The sequence below is a fragment of the Emydura macquarii genome, unplaced genomic scaffold (genome assembly GCF_026122565.2).
Source record: "Emydura macquarii macquarii isolate MOO-44397 ecotype Brisbane River unplaced genomic scaffold, CSIRO-AGI_Emac_v2 contig_2924, whole genome shotgun sequence".
NCBI classification, from domain to species: Eukaryota; Metazoa; Chordata; order Testudines; family Chelidae; genus Emydura; species Emydura macquarii.
The window spans coordinates 1881814-1900422 of record NW_027133061.1 but is presented as its reverse complement, the minus strand read 5'-3'; the positions used below and the strand labels follow the sequence as shown (position 1 = coordinate 1900422).

Genomic DNA, 18609 nt, shown 5'->3' with positions numbered 1-18609 from the left:
TGGGCAGAGGGGTTCAGCTGGGCCGCAGAGGTTTGTCCATTAAGAAGTGAACTGAGACCGGCAAAAATTCATCTCATGCAATGGCTGAGGCACAGCCACTGGTGGAGGGGGACTAACTTTCCATCCCTGCTGCTATGCGCTGAGTCCGGAGCAGCAGCCATTCGGCCGCCCCCTGGTTAACTGCAACTACAAGAGCATCTTCGTTGTGTCACGGGATCCCAGCCACCACCGTAGACTGAACTGGCGACATGCAGCGCACACGTCTCTCCAGTGTGAGCTAAAGCTCCCCCCAGGCTCTGGAACAGATTTGCATCCACTAGGGATCAGCAACACACACTGAGCCGTGGGTCACACCAGCCGCTAAGCTTCTCCCCTGCTCACTTATGGGGTTTATAAGGGACACACGTCCATAGGGCTTGCCTCCCCTTTTCTCTGTACCGTCGCCCCGTACCCGGATGGGCCGGACGGGCCGCAGCCTGTCATAACTGCAGCCCCACGCGGATTTCTGGCACGAGGGGCAGCTCATCCTCCCCTCAACGCAGCGCCTGGCACCTGCCTCTCCCTGCAGCCCAGCGTGGGAACCCGCCGCCAGGCCAAGCTCCATGGCCAATGAGGTATTATGACATCATCAGGCGGGTGAGCCAGGCCCGACCCCAGGCGCACCACGCACGTTACAGACCCATCCCGAGGGGGCGCCGGCCCTGACCGGCCGGCCCGTGAAGCGAGTCTGGCTGAGAATCCATCAGCCCAAGGCTGAAGGGAAAAAGAGGCCGGCCCACGCAGCGGCGGTGGGATGTCTTAAGGGAAGCCAGGCTGGCACCAACAGGGCCCAGTGCCTCCTCCACATACCGTTCTCGCCATTTTCAGAACCTTAGGGCCCAATCCTCGGTTACGCGAAGGCCTCTGTCCACCCCTCTGGCCACCGGAGACTGCGGTTCGAGGTCATTGATGCCCAGCGGGCTCGGCCAGAACCGTGGGAAGGGGCGTTCGTGTCGCTGAACTGAGCCGATCTGTCCTCTCCTGTTACCAGCCTCCCGGAGAGACCAACCCTGCTTTACATTTCACCAGCGCGGCCGCCCTTCCTTTGGCTCAGCTCCTTCCTCCGACCTCTTCTAGAGCCCTCCGGCCTCAACCTCTCCAGGCCCCCCCCTATCTGTAAAGCGGAGATAACCGTCTGCCTCTCCCCAGCCGCTGTCTGTCTTCACTGAGCTGGCGGGGCAGGGCCCGTCTCCCAGCACCGCGGCCGGTAGCGCAGGAGGGCCCTGCGCTGTTAGGGATGCGATCATTTGACTGAACTGTAAGGAAGGAAAAAAAACCCTGGAAGCAGAACACGCGGCTCGCTGGTTATAAATCAGCAGCGGCTGGTGCTTTTCCCAAGTTCCCTCCTCCCCCATCTCTGATCCCTTGGACTCCGTGATGTATTAGTGTTCATCTCCTCTTTTCCCCTGCCATGGACAGCCCTCAACTCGAACCCTGGGTGGTCTGCTACCAGGATTAGCTGCCCGAGTGGTAGGACCTCTGCTTCAGAGAGCCCAGACCCCGCACCCACGGGCTGTGGAGTCTCTGGCGGGCAGAAAGGTTTACATTACAGAAATCTCCCGCCCCTGGCTCCTATCTTCACAAACCCACCAACGAAGTTGCTCTTGGAACTAGGATCAGACCCATAACCAGAGGCTGAGTTTAGCTACCAGTGGGACGTGAAGAGGGTCCGTGCAGAAGTCGCCCCGGTCTCCAAAGCCAGTCACTGCATTGGCAGCTAAGCAACTTCTTCCTGGATTCCCCGGGGCAACCCAGGGCCGGTTCCTCCTGGGGTGGCTGAGCCCTGACCAAGGCTTTGACGCTAGGCACCCGAGAGAACCACAGGGTTGCTCTGTGTCCAGCAGCCTCTCTGGACCCTGCCCCACACGCCAGCTGGCCCTAGAGCACCATCCTCTGGCACCACGCGGGGGTCATCACGGACGGCAGAGCCCCTTCTGCACTGCCCAATCCAGCAATGTTTGAAAACCACGCCGTCCAGTTTCCAGCTGTGACGAGATAGCTGAAGGCTTTCTGGCCGACTCCCTCTGTGCAGGATTCTAGCGGGCAACCCCACCAGCCCTCCTGAATCTGGTAAGCAACCAAGACACCAGCCAGAAATTCAGGAGAGATTTCTCTAGAACAGAACATTGTGATTGGAGTAAATCCAGCGCGCACACACCGGGGGGGTTGATTTTTTTTTTTTTTAATTATCTTTTTTTTTTTTGTACAGTTAAATCAACAAGAAACCAATTAAAAAAAATCCATGTTTTTGGCGTTAATTAAAAAAAAAAATTCCTCCCTGGCAGCAAAGTCTCTCGCTAAAGTTTTCCTTTCACAGGTTTTATTGGCCGGTGGGCATGGTAAAAAATAAGATTTTCTGTGGTCAGACTTTTAAAAACCCAAACGTTCTGGGACTGGCTCGGCCCGCCCTGTTTCCGTCCTACGATCCAGCCAACGGACTCTTTGAAACGCCGAAGCCAAGGTTTTGCGGTGGACCGGTGGGGCCTAACGCATCTGCAAATTGAGTTTTTGAGACCCCAGAACTGAAGTATTGTAAGGCGGCCGCGTTTCCCAGCAGGCCAATGGCCTGTGCTCCCTGAACATCAGACTCCTTTAAGGGGGGGCGAAGGGGACTCCAATGGCAGGACTCCAAATTAATCGGCCCCCCCCAGGAAAAAACATCAGAGCCTTAAACAGGGGCCTATCCCCTATCGATTTACACACCCCAGGGCCGTTTCCCAGCTAGTGTAAATCGGATAATTCAATGCTGATTTACCCCAATTGGAGAGCTCCCAATGACACCAACTTCCCCCCTTCCACAATGTATCAGGCAACTCCAACGGGCAAAGCAGCCTGGCTAAACTGACCCCCCCCCTTTTCCATCCCCACCGCACTGGCAGCCCCCAGCACTGGGAGGAGGCAGCTCTCTGCAGGTAAGGGGCAGCGTCTGGGAGGCCTGGAGAACGTCCAGGGCCACCTGTTTTCATGGAGCTGAAGAAGTCCTAGGACCCGGAACAGTGCCGCCCCAGATCAGGGAGAGGGCTGGACCCCGCTGCACCGAGATCTCCCTCATTCCCAACCCCACCCAGCCCTTCCTTTAAAGACCACATTCATCAGCCTCTTTTAGGTTTCTTCATTTCTTTTAAGGGGCCAGTAGAACCGCCGTTCATAAACACCCGGAGACGGTAATCGAGGCCCATTTGCTGTGTCTTGAAGGGATGCCGCCCGGCAGCCGTTGGAGAGCACTGGAACCAGTTTAGACTGCCGTGGGAGGTCTGTTCCGTGCCCCCTCCTCTCTGTTACACACAGCGTGGGCTCCGCCCCAGAGTGGCTCGCACTTGTCCCAGCTCACGGGCGATTCTGAGTCAACCGGGGTGAGCCACACCTTGCATGATTAAGCACTTACATGCCGGACTTCCGAGCAGCACGTCCCTCTTGACTGCTGGATCTTCCAGGTATTGCTGATGGGCACCACAGCAGTGGAAGGGTTAAATCCTTCCCTCCACCGGGGCTTGCCAGGCTGCCCCCATAGTGTTGGCTTGTGTGTGTTTTCAAACAGGCACATCTAGTGTGAGCTTCGTGCAACGTCAAAGAGAACGGACCCAGGCGGGACGTCTCACGTGGCTGGCGTCTGACCGAACCAGCCAGGGGGAAATTAACCATCCCCTCTCTATGTTTGCCCTGGATATCAGAGACCTTGGCTTCCTCCCAAGATTTGATCGGCTCCCAGAGAAGAATCCCAACCCTCGGTGGGGTCTGCTCCCGCCCGCCCCCACAAACAAAAATAAATAAATTAATCGCTTTGGGAAGGGGGAGCCGCGACAAACCAGCCGCTGCCGGCCCAGGGGGAGGAATAAAAAGGAGCTGTGGATCACAGGGTAAAAACCAGCCCGCGAGCCCCGTGTCCTATGGCGGCTTGGGAACGGGCCAGGGGCCTGCGCCCTCTCCACGATTTGATTTGTATTTGGTGCCGTTTTGCCCCAGGGTGTCTTGTCCTCCCTGCAGCTCCAGGGAAGTCCAAGTCAGCAGCGTCGACCCCTGGGCTGCGGGCGGGGGAGTGAGAGCTTGGTGCCATTCTCTAACTGTCCAAGGAACCGCCCTCCCCATCCTTGAGCTCCTGGCTGTTCTCCGCCTCCTCAGGGATGTCCTGCATCCTCGAAAAATCTGCAAGGAGCCAAACACAGCAACTGATGAGTTCATCCACCAAGACATCATTCGTGCGTGGACTCTCACCTCCTTCCCAGGGCAACGAGTCTACACCAGGGGGACAGCAACTTTCACCCCGCTGTACAGATGGGGAAACTGAGGCACAAATGGGGGAGTGGAGGGTGAGGACCTGGCCAAGGTCACTCAGCAACTCAGCGATCAGGATGGGAACAGAACCCAGAAATCCTGACTCCCACAGGCACCGTTCTGGAGAAGGACAGGGGGGTCCCAGAGGCTGCTAAAACCCACCCTAGAGCCAGTGCAGTCCAGGACAGGTCCTGTCCCCCCGTCTCATTCGCCAGTTTCCACACTGGGCCCTATGCAACCTCGCCTCTCTAAAGCCCCAAAGCTCCGGCTAAGTTGCACAGGAACAAACTGGTCCCCCAACATACACACCCTGGGCAGGATCAACCCCAGCACCTCCCGCACCTGCCCCTGCACTTGCGCAAATGGTGCTGGCGCATGAATGGCTGGCTGTTGCAGAAGCTGGCCTCTGGAGGGAGACATCCCCACACGCGTCACACTGACCTCGAGGGCTGGAAGGCGGAGACTGCCGGCTGGCCACGCCCTCATCTTCCGACAGCGCCTCCAGGTCCTCGTCCCCCTCCGGCAGCCGGTCGGGGCCGTCGCGGCAGACCGGCTCCTCCCGCGGGCAGTCGCTGAAGGTGCGGTGGAAGGCGCGGTCGGTCGGTGACAGGTTGCCGTGGTTGCTCCCCCTGCTCTGCTGCGGGGGGCGGAGAGGGGGGAAGAGGACTCGCGTGAGTGTGACTGTGCAATGCTGCGGCCTCGGGGGGAATGAACCTGGGACCTCTGCTTCTTAACGCACAAGCCCCTGTTGCCTGAAGTTAGGAGACCCAAGCCCGGGGCAGGCTCCGTGACGTGTGTGTGTGGCCCAGCCGCCACTAGAGGGGGACAGAGCGCCCCACGAAGTGGGCGTGGCTTCCAACTCCGCCCCCTCCAAATCGACTCGGGAGAGTGGGCGGGACACGCCGGTGCTACCCGCGGGAGTGGTTTCTTTGCTGCCCCTGGGGCCGAGACCCAGCCAATGTGTTTCATGCCCAGCACCCGGGCTGGTGACACTGGGTTACTCCCGACCCAGCCTGGAGTCGAACCGGTGACCGAGGGGCTGCCCCCCCGCCATGCCCCAGCCCCCCAGCTCGGCTGCCAGGCCTTGAGCAGGGGGGGTGTTAATGATGCTCCCCCCCGTGGCCCGGCGCCGCCGTGCATTGTGGGTAACCCTACCTGGGGCGGGGTGAAGCTGAGATACAGGGCGTCCCCAGCGGGCAGGCTGCGCCGCCGGGGCTCCACCCCTTTCCGACGCCACACCGCCTCGACGGCGCCCCCTTCTGGCCGCAGCGTAGCCACCTGCCTGCGGGCCTCCTCCGCCTCCCGCTCCAGCCGGGCCTGCTTCTGCTCGCTCTCCCGCAGCCGCGCCTCCAGCGCCCCGGCCTCCTGCGCCTTCTCCTGGCACAGCTGGCGGCACCGGCACAGCTCCGCCTGCAGCAAGGCGTGCTGCTTCTGCAGCAGCGCCAGCTCCTGCTGCTCCGGAGCCTGGGGCGCCGGCACCACCACCACCGCCGCCGCCTCCCCCGGCGGCCCCTTGCGGGAGTTGGCGCGCGACGGCTTCTCCCGCCGGCCGCCCCCGTCGTAGAGGTGCAGCTCCAGGACGGTGTCCTGCTGAACCACGGCGGCCTGGGGTGTGGAAGAGGGGGAGGAGGATGGTTGTTACTGGGGCAGCCGCGGCCCATCTGCCATGCTCAGCCGGACATACAGGCCGTCCCCCGGGGTCCTAGTCGAGCAGGGACGACCCCCGGGGTGGGATCCCGGCTCCAGCAACTCTCTGGCCACCTCCTTCCCTCCAGCCCCCTTTACCTGGGACTTCTCCTCCCCCATGCCCCTCCCCCTCCATCCTCAGCTCTGTCCCCTCTGCCCAGGAATGCCTCCCCTTTGCACCGGGTTCTACCCCCCCCATCCCCAGCTCTGTGCCCCTCCACACGGGGATTCTCCTCGCCCCCCCCAATCCCTGGCACCTGGCTTTCAGAGCTGGCTCCCCAGGAGCCCCCCTACCCCAGGGGTCCCCCAATCCCTTCCCGCCATGCTACATCAGCGCTCTGTGCCTCCCCCCTCCCCCAGGGGAACATGCCTCAGCCCCATGCCAGGACTGATCCCACCGCACCCACCAAGGGGAACTGGAACCTCGCTCTACACCTGGGGGTGGAAACTAGGGGGCACTTGGGACGGGAAGGGGGTTTAGTGGCACAGACCTGCAGGCCGTGGAGGAGGGCGTAGAGCACCCCAAGCCGGTGAATCACCTCCTGGGAGGGGACAAAGCAATAAATCCACGTTAATAATAAATCAATAGCTCTTCCTAGCCATAGACCTCAAGGGGCTTTACAAAGGAGCTTGTATCATTATCCCCCTTTTACAGATGGGGAAACGGAGGCACAGAGCAGGCAAGCGACTGGCTCAGCAGGCCAGGGGCAGAGTTGGGAACAGAACCCAGGGCTCCCGGCTCAGTGCTCTACCCACTAGCCCATGCTGCCTCCCCCACAAATCCCCACACACCAAGTTACAGGGCAAAAGGAGGGCAGAACCAGGACTCCCCGCTCCTATGGACCCCTTCCCTCGAGCTGTATACATCCCACCCCCACTCAGAGGCCTCCAGCCCTCCTTACCTCATGGGGTACCTTCTGCTGAAGCTGGTTACCATTCCCGTCCTATGGAGAGAGAAAGCATAGAAATTAGCCATGGGAAGCCCCCCACAGCCAGCTGGGAGGCCAATGTACCCCCCTCACCCCATCAGCATGTGTGTTACAGGCCCCCCCATGTGCTGCACCCCAGGGGAGCTGAATCTGTTCCAGCCCCAGCCAGGGAGGCTGTAGCAGCTCCTGCTTTTAGCCCTTGAGGTTGCTGGTTCAGTCCCGGGGGGGGGGAGGGGCAGCTTTTACAGATGTGGAAACTGAGGCACAGCAGGATCACATGCCTCACCCAGCACCAGGAATGGAACCCAGCTTCCCAGGCGCTGGCCGTCAGACACCGCCGCAGGGACCGGCTGGCTCCCCACCGGGGCGGAAAGGGACTTACCCGCTGACTCGAGTCGGAGTCGACCCTGCAGAAGTCCAGGGCGCCGTTGAGGCTGCTGGTTTCACCGTCTGCGGAGGGAAGAGCGAGCGGATGAGACAGGATGCTTGCCCCTTCCTAGGCGGAAATTCACCTGCATGTCACCGGCGCAGGAGGCGCTGAGGGGCCTGGCGCTTGCTACCTATAATTTTAGGGGGGGGGGTCGTGCTAGTCAAAGACGCCAAGGCCAGAAGGGATCCGCCAGTCCCACCTCCCGCATAACCCGGAGGGACTCCTGTGTCTGGCGAGGCACTGTCAGAAAGAGACTCCCAGTCATGATGTAAAGACCGAGGCCTGGTCTAGCTCAGGTTGCGCTGGCCGAGGTGCGATCCCTGATCCAGAGCGGAGCCAGCAGAAGACCCTTGTGTAGACGCAATTATACCAGTTAAACCAAAAAAGCCCTTTTAAATCGACAATTTTAAATCGACTGGCATGTGCTCTCCGAGTTCTTCTGCTGCACCTCCACTAGGAGAGTTTGCCGGGGGAGCTCAACCAGCACAGCCGTACTTCTACCTAGCCTTCCGGCGTAGACACAGCTCCCCTGTTAGAGATTCCCCCACATCCCTAGGCACGGTGTTCCAATGGTTAACGACCCTCACTTCATTCCTAGCTTGAATGCGTCTCCCTTCAGCTCCCTCCCCTTGGATCACCGTGTGCCTTCGGCTGCCAGGTTAGACAACCCTCTCCCATCGCAAACCTTCTCCCCCAGAGCCGTTACTTGGACATAAATAACCCAATCACCCTCCAGCTATTTAGTTTCCCCCAAAGAGGAAGATGAGCTTCTGCAGCGTCTGACTGTGAGGCAGGTTTTTCCAGCCCTTGAACCATTCTCTTCGCCCCCCTCCCCAGCTTATCAAGATGCACCGTAAAAAAGGAGTTTGCACAAATGCAATGTCAATCAACTGCAGGGTCTACGCGGGCAGCACTGGGCCCTGCAGCGAGACCGTGCTGCATGGCGCCCCCCACAGGGAGGGGAGACATTAGAAGGGAGGTCTCTGCCCGTACTCGTGGCATCGTTGGAGCTGGTGCCGGAGCCGCTGTCGGGGTCAGCAGGGTGGTTCTGGTCCCGGTCCCTCCCGGCTCCCACGAAGAGATCCTTCAAACACTCCACTGAGAGAGGAGAAACGCAAGGTGAACCAGGGCCGGCAAGACACGGATGCTCTCTGTCTGTCTACTCCGAATCCTTCTGCAGCCCTGGGGTTTGCTAGCAATGGGGTTGGGGGAGTGCAGAGAAAGGATGGGCACTGAACTGGGACTCAGGACACCTGGATTCAATTCCCAGCTCCGTCACCGACTCCCTGCGTGACCTTGGGCATGTTGCTGCCCCACTCCGTGCCTCAGTTTTCCCATCTGTCAAATGGGGAATGAATAAAGAGTCCTCTTTCCAACCCTGCGTCTGGCTGGTTTAGGCAGACTGCAAGCTCCTTGGAGCATGGCCGGTCTCTCCCGGTTAGCAATGGCTTTTCTACCCCTCACAAGAGAGGAACTCTGGGAAGGGGGAAATCCTCCTGCTTTGGGTCTTATTAGGGGTTCAGAGGAGACCCACTGGGGCAGGTTATTCCATGGCTCTGCACTAGAGGAAGTCCTTGCAACTTGTTCTGAAACATCTGGTGCTGTCAATCTGAGAGACCAGACACCGGGCTAGATGGGCACTGGGTCCGACCCGCTACGGCAGGAGACCTGGCGGACTGGCGCTGCAGGAGGGAGGGTAGTTTTTGGGGGGGAAGAGGGGAAGTCGGGCTCCGAGCAGGGCTCTGGCCAGGAGGAAGCTGGGGATTGCCGGCTCCAGCGGGGCCGTACCTTCGCGGATGGCTTCGTGGAGCAGCTTCTCTCCGCGGGGCCCGTCCAACGACTCGGCCCGGAAGAGGGTCCGGGGGGTCGGGCAGGCGGGGGCGTCCTCGCAGCCGCTCTGCAGGCTGAGCATTTCCGCGAAGAGCTCCACCTTCTCCTCCAGCAGCTCCGTGATCTCCCGGTCCCGCTGCGCCATCTGGTCTGGGGGAGACGGGAAGGGAGGGGGATGAATGATGGGAGGCGGGCGGGGCAGCCTGGGCCTGGAGGTGGGGGTGACTGCTGGGGCGGGGTCAAGGTTACTGCTGGACCAGGGTAGCCGGGGGGGATGGGGGGGATGGCATGGGGGGGGCACACAAGAGCCAATGACTGTCAGAGGTACGGGGGGCAGGGGGCTGCAGACTGCCGGGGGGGCAGGGCGACCACCTACCTTTCAGCTTGCGCAGTAAGGCCTCGTTCTCGGTCTCAATCAGGGGGAAATCCTGGCGACTGGGGCACCTGGAGCAGATCGGCCGCGTCAGGGCCCGGGCCGGAGCCGCAGGCTAGGAATCCCCGGCCCCCCCAGGCCATCCTCCTGGCACCATCCGACGGCGGATCCCAAATCATCACCCGGAGGCCGAGGGCCTGAGCTCCACCCACACCCCAGGGCCGCCAGGGACCATGTCTCCCTTCGTGCCCAGCTCCCAGCACGCGAAATCAGAGCTGGCTTCATCATCACAGCCAGCTCCAGCGCAGAACCAGCCCAGCAGTGCCCCCCTCCATCCCCGCCCCATAGGCAACCAGCCCCCTTGGAGGGCTGCCCCCCCCATGGGCACCCATTGCCCCTCAACAGAATCCCAGGATCGCAGGCTCCCCTCCATTGACACCTCTCTGTCCCCACCTGCACCCCAGACAGGAAGCTCTCGCTGCAAACCCCCTTCCCCAGCCCAGGGAGGCACCCCCAGAACACAAGCCCCGCCCAGGACAGCCCCACTTGGTCCCACAGCAGAACCAGAACCTGGGACTCTTGGTGCAAAAAACACCAGCCTCTGCCGCTGGAGCTAGTGGCTCCTTTTGCTGGCGACTGTAGTAAAGCTGTTATCCTCCCGGGGCTGGACCGGAGGCAGCGGGAGCCCCTTCCTCCCCCCCTCCCGCAGGGCGGGGGCACTCACAGGCTCACGGTTTGCTGGATGACCCTCATCCAGGTGTTGCGGTCGTCCCGGGAGGCGGCGTGCACCTCGTACATCTCCGGCGGGGCGGCGCTGATCAGAAACATGCCCTTCTCCTGGTTGGCGATGTCCCGGACGATCAGGTTCTGCAGGGAGATCACCGCCGGCTTGTCCTGCGGGAGGGGGCGCAGCAGCCTATTAGGGGGGTGGGTGGAGAATGGGGGGACCCAGGGGTTCAGGGAAGGGAGGGGTTGCGAGGCCATGGCCCACCCTGCAGACTGGCCCTGTCGTTATCCCTTAGTGAGCCCTCGTCCGTCTGTCCATCTCCTCTGGTTGTCTCCCGTCACGCTTAGATGGGAAACTCATTGGGGCCGGGACCGTCATTCTGTCCTGTGTCCCTACAGCGCCTGACACAATGGGGGCCCGGTCCAGGCCTGGGGCTCCTGGACTCTCCCCGCAACAGCGGGACCGTCGAAGTACAAGGCAGGCCTGCCCGCACTAGCACGGCTAAGGGGACTCCAGCGCAGGCTGGCAATGTGAGCAGGTGCCCAGGGAGCCTGGCCCAGCCCGCCCTGCCGCAGCGGCACGGCTCTTCTTTGCCAAGCTAGCGCGGGTAAAGCTGGCCCAGGTCGGTCTCCCTGCTCTGCAACTGCGCCCGGCGGGCAGGGCAGGGCAGAGCCAGGGGCGACGAAGCAGCGGATTGACAGCCACAGCACGTTTATTGGTCCCGGCTCTCGATGGGACATTAGTCGTCAGCTCTGCCGTGGACCTGCTGGGTGGCAAGTCACTACCCTCTCCGTGCCTCAGTTTCCTCTCTCCCCCTTTGCCTTTTCCATGTGGGTCTGAAACAGGGACTGACTCTCGCCACGTCCATGCAGCGCCCGGCATGATGGGCCCCTCTCCCCTGCCATATAAATCAGAGTGATGGCAGCAAAGAGCGACACAGAAAGCAACGGAGCAGACGCAGAGACCACCGGGCACGGGAGAGCTGGAGCGTGGCTGGGTCACACCGCTTCGCTCACACAGCACCCGCCCGAGGAGACACTCCAAATGCCAGTGAATTCAGCCTCCTGACGGCCCCTGGCGGGAGCGGGTCAGGATCACATCAGGTGTGTTTACAGCTGGGGAAACCGAGGCACAGAAACTCAGGCAAGGGCCTCTCCTGCTGACCCAGGAGTGGGACTGTTTCCGACCGGCCCTGGGGCGGAGACGAGGAGCCCGAGAGACAGACACGCTCGGAGCAGCAGCAACTCACCAGGGCAGGGAAGGTGAATTTCTGGTCCTTCTCCTGGAGGAAGACGAGGACGTCCGTCATCAGCAGCACCAGGATATCTGCAAGGAAGAGGAAGGAGACCGGGCATCAAGACTAGGCTCCTGCAGGGATGGGAACCGGCGAGCAGCTGCTGGAGTCAGGCGGAGGGCGAGGGGGTCCCACTCCGCTTCAGCCAGGCCCGAAGGGAGGGGGAGAGATTCTCCACCGGCAGCAGAAGGAACCAGGGCCGAGGGAGCTGGGCAGGGAAACCCTCCCGAGCAGAGGTGGAGGCTGGGCCTCGGGGTGGGGGGAAAATCAAGCCCAGGCGGACGTGCCTGGAGGCAGGGAACTGAGCCCGTGCCAGGCTCCCCCGGGGGGGGTTCCCCCCTCGCCCGCACCTTTGAAGCGCCCGGCCGCCGTCTTCCACAGCATGCAGCCGCTGTGCACCAGCTTGCGGCGCAGCAGCTCCTCCTTGCCGAAGGAGCCGCCGCGGCCCTCCCGGGACAGCGGGGCCTTGGCCCGCCCGTCCACCCGCCCGTAGATCTCCTGCAGCCGGGCGTTCTGCTCGTACTCGTGCACCTCCTGGTCGATGGCCGAGATCAGGTCCTTGACCAGCATCAGGGCCGCGGCCAGGTCCTGCTGGTCCACCTCGTTCCCTGGGGAGGGTGCAAAGAGTCAGGGCGGCTCCTTCCCCAATCCTCTCCCGCCCCCACCCCCCCAGCTCTGCCAGTGCCCCTCTGTCCTGACCCACAGCCCCCAGTCTTAGCCTCCTCCCCAGCTCTGCCAATGACCCTCAATCCCCATCATCCCCCCCAGGCGCCCCATTACCTTTGGAATTCTGCAGGATGCGGTCCAGGAGGACGGGGTACTTGGTGATCCTCTGGGTGACCAGCAGGATGCACTCCTGCACCCCGTGCCGCCGCAGCACCGAGGGGCGGGTCAGCCTCTGTGGGGAGGGAGGACGGAGGACAAGGGTCAGGCCGTGCCCGGCCCACAAGTTCCCCTGGCCTCAGCTTCGGGTCACTGCTCAGTCAACAGCCCACCGGGCAGGATGAGCTCCGTGACCCCTCTTTGCAGATGGGGAAACTGAGGCACGGAGAGGGAAAGGGACTTGGCCCTGAGCGGCAGCAGAGCCAAGAACGGAAACCAGGTCTCCTGCCTCCCCACAACAGCCCCCTGCCATCAGGACAGAGTCACGCCAGCCTCACATCTCTGCCAGGCCCCTCAGCGCCCCAGGAGCCTGGCTCATCATGGTAGGACCAACCCACCCAGAGCTGGGCGCATCCCCTGGGAACGAGCTCCAAATTCCTGCGCTCCCCTGTGGCACCAGGGTAGGCACACCCTCACCGTCCACTGGGCAGCCTCACCGACCCCCAGACCTCACCCCAGCCCCACTGCAGCCAGGGGCTCTGGAAGGGGGCCGGGAAGGGACCTCACCCGTATGAACTGCTGGAACCTTTTGTCCCGGGCAAACAGCTCCTTGTAGAGCTTCACGGCCTTGTTGTGCCGGCTGCAGAACTCCGCGTACGCCTTCTTCATCTGCTCGGCGCTGGGGCCGGAGAACTGCGAGGAGGAGAGAGACAGTCAGGGGTCAGCCCTGACCGCCTCCCCCGCCGAATTGCGGCCACCTCTGGGGGGCAGGGGATCCAGCCGCTGTTTGCACAGAGCAGGGCAAAGCCCAACGGCTGGGAATGGAGCACCGCCCCCCCGCCCCCCAACAGAGGAAACTGCCTGGGGAGGGGTCGGGAGGGGGGCACAATGTTAATTAGCGGAGGCATTCGTTATGGGTGGCACAGCGCCCCCTGCTGGGTCCCTGCCCAAGGGCCAACAGCACAGGCTGGGGAAGGGGAGTCAGCCGCACCCCATGAGTTCCCTGCAGCACAGCGCCCCCTGGTGCTGTGCTAAGAGCACTGAGGTCACCCCACTGATTCGGGGGGGGGGGAGCACCCCCTCCCCCACCCAGACCCCAGCCGGGAGGGGGGGGATGCCCAGGCAGAGCGAGGCCGACCCCCTCCCACCTGCTGAATCAAGACGTCCCCCAGGCGGCTGATGACGAAGTTCTTGCTGCTGTCAGCGGCCAGCGACTCTTTGCGCCGCTCCAGCAGCTGGACCAGGAAGCGGGTGTGGACCTCGCTCAGCTCGTCCACGCAGGGGAACATGCTCTGCACCAGGGCCGGGTCCATCTGCAGGTCCTCCAGCATCCCCTTGCGGAACATGTTGGTCATGATCTTCAGGGTGCGGACGTGATGCATCTCGGTCTGGATCAGCTCTGGGGAAGGGGGGGGCGAGACGGGGAGATGAGAGCCGGAGCCAAAGATGGAGTGATAAGGGGCCCTCCTGCCAGCCCACGCCCTGCCTCTGCTGCTCCGTGCCGGCACCCAGCCTGGGAAATGGCAGGAACCACGTGCTCCCAGGAGGGGAACGTGCAGGGAGGGCCGTGGAGCCGAGCCCCCCCCCCCCGGCCCCTTCACCAGGCCAGGGCTCACCGTAGATGACGTCCTGGCGCTTCATCACCTCCTTCTTGTGCTGCTGCAAATAATTGTTGTCGACCGCCAGGCTCCAGGAGTCGGCCGCAAAGTCCTGCTCGTCCGTCTCGAAGTCGTTCATCAGCTGGTGATAGACGAATTCGGCCCCTGGGGCGGGTGGAGAATGGCCAGTCAGGAGGAACCCGGCCCGAGGGGTAAAGCTCCCCCACCTGCCCCGCAGGCCTGGGGAAGCAGGGCTTCCCTCATCCCCTCCGACACCAAATCGGCTTTAACCCACTGCCCCGGGGCAGCGCTCCCCGGTCCTGGCTGGGAACTGGGTCCCACGCCCCGGCAGCAGGGAAATGGGATGCTGGGATCCCGACAGCAGCTCCTCCTCTTCCCCCAGTCCTCGGGTTGCAGGGAACGTGGGAACCAGCCTGGGGGGGAATCTGAGGACGAGGGAGGGGGCGGAAGCCGTGGTGGGGGTGTCGCTTCCTCAGTTCCCTGGGCCCGGATCCAGCCCGGCGCTCACGGACTCAATTCTTTGCTGTGTGTTGCATGCTGGGGAAGGGGAGGGCAGGGCAGCCCCGGGGGTGTGTGTGTGTGTGTGCCCCGAACGGGGGCAGGGCCCACCGCCCCCTCCAGCACCAAGGCCCGTCACCCCAGGCCTCCCGACCATGGCGAGGGGGACCCCATTTCTGGCCACGACCCAACCTGATATGGATTCGAGAGACGCCCACGTGTGCGCCCTACCCCGCGCCCCCCCCCCCAGCCCCGGAGGGAGCCCGGCCGAGCGCTCGCACCTTCGTCGATTAGCGACTCCACCGACAGCGTCCGGTTGCGCATGTTCAGGGAGTCGGTGGATTGGGACAGGATGCGCCGGAGCCCCAGGGGCGACTCGTCGTTGAAGTTCCTGCAGGGAGACGGGGGAGAACCCAGAGTTAAGGAAGGTCACTCCGGATAAACAAGAAACGAAGGCTCCCCCAACCCCCCCGTGGCCAGCCAATCGCCAGCCAGTCAATTTCCCACAGCTGGGAACCCAGGCCCGGGGAAGGGATGGTCAGATGGGGGAGCCAGCGGCAAAGGAACCCAGGAGTCCTGACCCCCAGCACCTGTGCTCTAATCATTAGACCTCACTGCCCTTCCCAGGGTTGGGAGCAGAACCCAAGTGCGCTGGAAATAGACTCCCAGCCCACTTGCTCTAACCACTAGACCCCACTCCCCCCCGCCCCCGGCACTTACCCTGCGATGTTGGTGGTGGAGACGCTTTTGGAGAGGGAGAGGGTGGGCCGCCCCCTGCGGGAGCCCAGCAGGGTCTGCCGGAAGCTATCGGAGGGGTAAATGGCCGAGCTGGGACGCTCCCTCGTGGCAGCTGCAAAGAGAGGCAAGCGCGTTGGGGGAAGCGAGCGAGGAGCGGGTGCAAACGGGCGGGCGCCGTGAGCTGGGGGCAGACCCACGCTCCCCCCCGGTGCCCCTGGGCGAGCCCATCCCAGCACGGCCCGACTCGTCAGTCTCGTCGCGCTGCTGAAGGGCGTGGCCCGCGCCACGCGCCAGATCACAGCGCGTGGATCCCCGCTGTCCGGGAGCCGGCCAGCACGCTCACCGAGGTGAATCCTAGGGGGAGGAGCAGCAGCCGTGCCAGGGACCCATCCCGGGCCAGCGCAGCCCGTGGCAATGGGTGCTGTGGTTCCGCTCCCCAAAGCTGTTTCAATAGCCAGGTGAGTTCTCCCTTGCTCCGGGGAAGGGAGTGGGGACTAGTGGTTAGAGCAGGTGGCTGGGGGGGAGAACCAGACAGAGAACACTTGCGTTCACAGCTCGGCTCGAGGTCTCCCCACAGCCTCTGCCTTTCCCTCTCCGCCCGCAGTGCTTATCTGCCCCCAGAACCGCAGGGACTGTGGCATCTCTCACAGCGTTTAACCCGTGCGAGGATCCCCATTGCACGGCTGAGGCACAGCTTTTTCAAGGTGATTCCCAACGGGGTCAGGCACCTAAATACCCGCAATAATCTGGCCCTCCGTGACTTGCCCACCCTCAGAGCCTCTGGCAGAGGTGGGAAGCGAACCCCTGTCTGCCAAGGCCCAGGGCTCAGCCTCTAACCACTTGGCCATCCTTCTTCTTTAGCCCTAGTCCCCGTTCCTGGCACTGAACTCAGCCGCGAGACGGCAGCAGTCTGGGCAGGGTGGGAATACAGAGCCCGATCCCGAGGGCACACGTCAACGGCTCAGAGCCTGGGGCGGCCTGGCCCCTCGTGAAGTCGGCGGGCGCGCTGCGAGCGAGTCCAGTGGGGCCAGGATTTCACCCGACGTGCGCGGAGCCCAGGGGCCGGCTCCCCAGCTGGTGTAAACGGGTTTCACTCCATGGTTAACGACACCAGTGCAGATCCCCGGGAACTTGCAGAGGAAGGATCAGCTGACGTTCTCCACAGCCCCCTGCGGGGCGGCGGGGAGGGGAGGAACTGGACATCATCCCAGCTGATCATTCAACAGGAGGAGGGAAAAAACCTCCCTCCTAGAGAGAAAATGCATCTCCAGGGCCTCAGGATGCAGTGCCCACATCGAGCCAGGAGGGGGCAGCACCACCCCACGGCGGGTGCATGTGGGGTGTGTTACTAGCGCCAGGCAGCCCTCGGAGGGCGGGGTGCCCCGGGAACAGCCCCACAGGGGGGGCAGGCACCCTGCAGGGCCCCGGGCGGTCACTGGAGTCCATCCGGGATGTAGAAGCCCTGTGGGTGACGGGGAGACTGCAGAGCTCCGGCCAGGGGGTGCCACCCAGCTTCCCCAGCACCCAGCCCAGCTTAAAAACGTGCCGCCTTCGGCCTATGCCGGCAGGCGGCCACACTGGGTCACTCTGCCATGTCCGGGGCCAGACGGTCTTTGCCTGGAGGGTTTATGGCTCGAACGCTGCACAGTTCACGAGACAACGGGCGTGGCCATCGCCTCCCCCATGCTCAGATTCTGATAGATAACGGCCGTGGTAACGGAGGGCCCAGAGCTCCTTGTAAACCGAAGTGCTGCTGGAATGCGCCCACCTCTGCGGCAGGCGGGCGACTGCCAAGCGGAACGGGGGGGGGGATGACGGGGGCCAAGGGGACTAAGGCCATGGGAGCTTTCGTGGCCATCTTGGTTTAAGGAGTAACGTGCATGGGGCTGATGAGGGTCTGGGATGGCCCAGCCGGAACCCGAACCCGGGTGGTGTGGGAAGTGCAGGGATTTCAAACCTGCGGATTAGAGGCCTAGGCTGCCCCTCCCCCTACTGCTGCTTCCCGATGGAGAGTTAAAGGGACAGGAACTGCACCTGGGCCGCCCCTGTAAGGGGGACAGAGACACACGGCCAGCGGCCAGCGTTGGCACTGCAGCCCGGCAGGCTACCATGAGCCATTGGCCCAGTCCTCTCCAGCAGCTCAGCTGGGAGTAGAACCCACCCCCCCCGCTCCAACCACTAGTCACCACTTCCTCTCCCAGAGCGGGGACCAGGACCCCCGCGTCCTGTCTCAGTTCTCCTTGTTCTGACCCACCCGCCCTCTCGCTCCTTCCCAGGGCTGGGAATAGAACCCAGGAGTCCTGACTCCCATCCACCTGCTCTAACCTGCCAGCCCCCCCGGCTCTAACCAGTAGGCATTGCTCACGGCCCATGACCCCAGTGACTTTCATAGAAGTAAATTGCTTCCTGCCCTCTCCAGGAACCCTGGGACTCTGCCCCCTCAGGGGGCTCTTTCTTCCCGGCCCCGGGTTTCTGGCTCACTTACTCTTGTTCCGCAGGGACACACTCTGCAGCGCCGAGTTGTTCTTCACCAGGGCGGCTTTCTGTTGCTGGGGGCAGAGGGAGAGAGAGGATGAGCCGGGTTAGCACGCTAGCACTGGTGTGCGCGCTCGCACGCGTGGGCTTTCCCTCCCCATCAAATCCGCTCCTGCATTTAGTGCTGGTGAGGGGGAGCTGCACTCACACCCCGGGTCCCCCAGGGCCAGGTGTGCAAAGGTATTTACGAGCCTACGTCCCACTGATTTCACAGTGGGCGCAATGGGGCGAGTGTCCGCCATACAGCGCCCCCACCCACGCGTCTCCGCCCTGCCCTTTGGTGGGGAAAGCAGCTGATTGGGACAATCGGCCAGCTCCTTGCACGTCAGCCAGCAAAAGGGAACCGCCAAGGCCACCTGGAAGTGAATGGCCCCCAACCCACCCTGCGTGCAAGAGAGGTGATGGGACCCCCTCCCCACCAACTCTTCCTCCCCCTCCCCAGCCCCACGGGCCGCTCACCTTCTGTTTGACCTTGGTGCAGTTGGGCAGGGTGTCCCTGCAGCGGTTGTGAATGGTGACGTTGCAGGCTGGAAGAGAAGGAGACGTGAGTACAGCCGGGGCTCTCAGGTGGGGGCACCGGCCACGGAACAGCACCAGCACTGCCCCATTCTGGGGTCTCCGCACGTTTTCAGGACCTCATTAAAACCCCTCTGAGATAGAGCTGGCCTTGTGGCCTACTGGTTAGAGCAGGACTCCTGGGTTCCAGTCCCAGCCTGGAGTGCTGTCTAGAAGATGTAGAACACCATTCTGGGAGTCAGGACTCCTGGGTTCTGCTCCTGGCTCTGGGAGAGAGTTTTGCCTAGTGGTCAGATCAGGG

At 62.8% G+C, this 18609-nt stretch overlaps 1 protein-coding gene across 3 annotated transcripts in view; it reads right to left on the bottom strand.

Moving 5' to 3' along the window:
• Window positions 1-2205: 2205 nt before the first annotated feature.
• Window positions 2206-18609, bottom strand: part of ARHGEF2 (Rho/Rac guanine nucleotide exchange factor 2) — a 97878-nt gene continuing 81474 nt past the window's right edge. For 2 of the 3 annotated variants that reach the window (XM_067569411.1, XM_067569414.1), the window contains 20 exons: window positions 18252-18319; window positions 17743-17806; window positions 15240-15369; window positions 14801-14910; window positions 14019-14165; window positions 13551-13801; window positions 12970-13095; window positions 12361-12478; window positions 11931-12188; window positions 11536-11612; window positions 10284-10453; window positions 9563-9630; window positions 9145-9336; window positions 8350-8454; window positions 7309-7376; window positions 6900-6941; window positions 6489-6539; window positions 5467-5916; window positions 4753-4948; window positions 2206-4182 (listed from right to left, as the gene is read on the bottom strand). In XM_067569411.1, the coding sequence (XP_067425512.1) occupies window positions 4097-4182; window positions 4753-4948; window positions 5467-5916; window positions 6489-6539; window positions 6900-6941; window positions 7309-7376; window positions 8350-8454; window positions 9145-9336; window positions 9563-9630; window positions 10284-10453; window positions 11536-11612; window positions 11931-12188; window positions 12361-12478; window positions 12970-13095; window positions 13551-13801; window positions 14019-14165; window positions 14801-14910; window positions 15240-15369; window positions 17743-17806; window positions 18252-18319 (2777 nt within the window). In that variant the 3' untranslated portion in view covers window positions 2206-4096. The remainder of the gene's footprint in view (window positions 4183-4752; window positions 4949-5466; window positions 5917-6488; window positions 6540-6899; window positions 6942-7308; window positions 7377-8349; window positions 8455-9144; window positions 9337-9562; window positions 9631-10283; window positions 10454-11535; window positions 11613-11930; window positions 12189-12360; window positions 12479-12969; window positions 13096-13550; window positions 13802-14018; window positions 14166-14800; window positions 14911-15239; window positions 15370-17742; window positions 17807-18251; window positions 18320-18609) is intronic. The other variant, XM_067569413.1, reaches the window with a different exon arrangement.